The 3,690-nt window shown below is 41.1% G+C and overlaps 1 protein-coding gene across 4 annotated transcripts in view; it reads left to right on the forward strand.

Annotated features, from left to right (window-relative positions):
• Positions 1 to 3,690, forward strand: part of galm (galactose mutarotase) — an 18,254-nt gene that overhangs the window by 5,063 nt on the left and 9,501 nt on the right. For all 4 annotated transcript variants that reach the window (XM_035663362.1, XM_035663365.1, XM_035663364.1 and 1 more), the window contains 3 exons: positions 1,941 to 2,054; positions 3,033 to 3,125; positions 3,495 to 3,576. In XM_035663362.1, the coding sequence (XP_035519255.1) occupies positions 1,941 to 2,054; positions 3,033 to 3,125; positions 3,495 to 3,576 (289 nt within the window). The remainder of the gene's footprint in view (positions 1 to 1,940; positions 2,055 to 3,032; positions 3,126 to 3,494; positions 3,577 to 3,690) is intronic.

The raw sequence follows: 3,690 nt of genomic DNA on the forward strand, positions 1-3,690 counted from the left end.
ATTCTGTTACTGCGTGGACTATTTATCTCCTAAAGTTGTTTCAGAAACAAATTTTAGTGTACTGTTTAGCTGTAATATAAGATTGTGTGTGACCAGGCGATCCACCATTGTTTCCTGCTTCAGACGACTTGAAACTGCACAGCCAATGAGAGCAGCTTAACTCGCAGTACGTCACCTCTGCTGGCTGAAAAAACAACATGGCGACCACCATAATGCCAAACTTAAGGCTTCAAAACAGTACTCCATAAACCAATAGGTGACGTTAAAATAGGTTTACACTTGGTGCCAAGCTGTAAAAATGTTCACTAGCGATAAGAACATTTTAACCTGCTGGTGGTGTGAGAGGGATGGTTTGGGGATCACCAAAGTATTTTGGATTTATCCCTTGGTGACGATGAATTCCTGTTCCAATTTTCATGGCAATCCATCCAATAGTTGTTGAGATATTTCAATATGGGCTTTCAGTATGTGGTGGATCCACCAACAAACAGACCAACATTCAAGGGTTAATAATTGCCAGTAATTGCCATAGAACATACATTTCAACAGATGTCTGGTAAAAAAAAAGGTTAAAACATCAATGAGGCTGTCAGTATTGGTTTGTAGTTAAAGCAGCAGTATGCTCATTCGGCCTGAGGGCTAAACTGTACACAACATTGGCTAATTGCTGACAATTCAATTAGCTGCTCCATCCCCCCCACACACACACACACACACACAGATAAAAAACTCTACACCTAATAAATTTTTTGAGGACTGTGTATTTGTGTGCTTGTGCCATGCATCTATCTGCACGATTGTGTGGCTTCTGCGTATGTATCTAATTTAGATAAACACACTTTTATTATTGCACTGCTTAAGCTGCATCACATGCTGATGTTTTAAGCATAAGCTGTAAAGACAGCTGTAGAAAGAAGGGACAGATTGCATATGTTGAGTGTCCACATTAGCAGCTGACAGCAGACATAAAGTAGTTAGAAGTCAGATTTTGCGCACAAGGCTGTAGTAAGAGTTTAAATCCTATAGGAAAGAAGCACAGGAAGTATAATGCTACTGCATCTAAGCAAAACAGTATTAAACAAACCAACAACAAAATATACTGCATGTAGCATGTCTTGCACAGTATGTAGATCTTGCTCTCGTTCCAATTCGGTGACAGGGCAGACCACTTCAAATAGTAGCCTATTAGTTGCCACTAGGAACAACTAACTTTTCATATATTCCAGGTTTTACCGGCCTCCTGTGTGGGTGGAATATCATTCCGGCAAATGACAACAGTCTCTTAGCCGCAGCTCAAGAGGGGAGGGTTGGATTAAATTGAGCGAAAAGGAGCTCAATCAGAGGGAACAGCTCCAGAGAAAGCAGGTCTCTTCTGGTGTCTTCCAGAAATTGAACAGTCCCTAACTCAGCTTTGCTTTTTTCATTTCAAATTAAAAGCCCTCTAGTGTTTCATTCATGGTTCCACCATATACCAAATATTGACCATGTCTTGTTTTGTATGTTTTATTATATACCAATCAGTTAAAAAATGCCTTGATCGGCCCCAGTACAGATCTCTGAGATCGGATCGCGTCATCCTGACTGTTGATGGAATGTTTTCTTTTACATTACGTCTTATTGATCTAGAGTGGCACAGTGGTTAGCACTGTTGCGTCACAGCAAGACAGTTCTGGGTTCCAGCTGGGGTCTTTCTGTGTGGAGTTTGCATGTCCTATCTGCAGGTTTCCTCTCACAGTCTAAAGACATGCAGGTTGTTGCCGACTAAATTGCCCATAGATGTGAATGTGAGCGTCCACACTCTCATGCAATGTCAGCTGGGATTGGCTGGTGTAGCTAATGGAACAGAATTTATTTGATCTCTTGTAAGAAAGACTACTTCCAGTTTTTAATCCTATTTGTGTACCCTGTATAATATTGTATGTATGTGTTTTTCTCTTGAGGCTATCTGGCTTGCTACAGCAGTCGACGGTGGCATTCAGCTGAGTCTTACAAGTCCAGATGGAGACCAGGGTTATCCTGGAGAGGTTCAAGTCTCTGTCTCCTACACCCTACAGGTAAACACACCTGCTTCATAACTTCACAGCTCTGTAGCTATTTCCCCTAAAGGAATCCCAAACACGTTTCTGTTTTTCAAACGAGATTTGCGTTTTCCGGGATCATGTGACTAAAGAGTTTGGGCTCTTGAATGATGACCATTAGTCTATTTAATCAGCCCTAAACCGCCTGTTTGATCAACGCAGATCACCGAAACCCAACAACACTGGATAAAAAGGTCTAACATTAATGGAAACCCATTTCTGCCAGTGTGATGGGGGAAAAGAGGTAAGTCATTGTAATGAGAAACTTTCTCAAAATTTTCAGATACTGAGTCAGTATTTTGAGAAGGTTTCTCATTACAATGACGTACAGAATCCCTTTTTTCTGTCACATTGGTGGAAATGGGCTTCCATACAAATTTGATAAATGTGGAGTAATTATATTATTTACTCTTGTTTCCCCGAAGAAATTTGTCTTACACATTGCAAAATGCCGTACTGATTTTGTTGTCAGTTGTTTAATCATTTCACTGAATTCAAATGAACTTTTTTAGTCTTAAAGGTTCTTAAAGGTTACATGTAGGAATATCTACTGGCAAATATAATATTCATAGGTATGTTTTCATTAGTGTATCATATCATTACCTGAATATAGGAATTGTGTTGTTACCTTTTTAAATGAGCTATTTTATTTATAGAGGCAGTGGGTCCTCTTCTATGAGTCCACCATGTTGAACCACCTTGTTTCTACAGTAGCCCAGAATGGACAAACCAAATAGGGCATTTCGCCTTTTTCACGAGTTTCGCGGCCACCGTAGTGTCTCCTGCACACCTACAGCCCGTTCTAGTTCTCAGGTTGTCGGATACTGATCGCTAGGTGCCACTAAATCCTACACACTGGGCCTTTAAGAAAACAAAAGACTCCACTGTATTTATTTGCATATTAATAAATGGTTAGCAGATGTCAGTTCAGTAACATTTAAGCTGTGTGTTCAGGGGGAAACACTAACTGCTGAATACCAAGCCCGGTCTAACAAAACCACCCCCATCAACCTCACCAACCACTCCTACTTCAACCTGGCGGGACAGGTAAGGGCACATGATCAGCTCTATGATCATCTAATGTATAAGTGCTGTGGGAAATTTGAAGACATGCAGCAGGAAGATACATAATATTTCACCATTAATTATGATCATGTTCAGTTTTCAAGTTTATTTGTCACATATTCAACCTACATTTACATTGTGCAGTGAACTGCTTTGTTGTCCTCTCAGGCACTGCCGCTCCAGATTTGTTTGCGAGAGTAAAGGACAAATGCATCTCGACTGCTCACTAACCACTGTTTTTGCTGGTAGTTGTGTGGGGTGGGGGCGCTGTCTGGGGTTGTGTCTGGGGGTTGGTCGGGTGTGTTCAGGGTTGTCGTGTGCCGTACGTGGCGGGTCTGCGGCCTTGGCTAGGGTGCAGCAGATATGTACGACCATGTAGTGTCCATCAGTGCTCAGTCCTACCTGCCTGTGGATGACACATCAATTCCTACAGGTAAAAGATTTATCATACATGTTCTCTCCTAACAAAATGAACACAGCAATGGGAAGGGTTTCTTTTAAGAGAGTTTAAAGTATATGAAAACTTGGATATTTAGAGACTAGTTTT

This window comes from Morone saxatilis, unplaced genomic scaffold (assembly GCF_004916995.1).
Source record: "Morone saxatilis isolate NCDOM2014 unplaced genomic scaffold, NCSU_SB_2.0 Contig19, whole genome shotgun sequence".
In the NCBI taxonomy this organism is placed as follows: Eukaryota; Metazoa; Chordata; class Actinopteri; family Moronidae; genus Morone; species Morone saxatilis.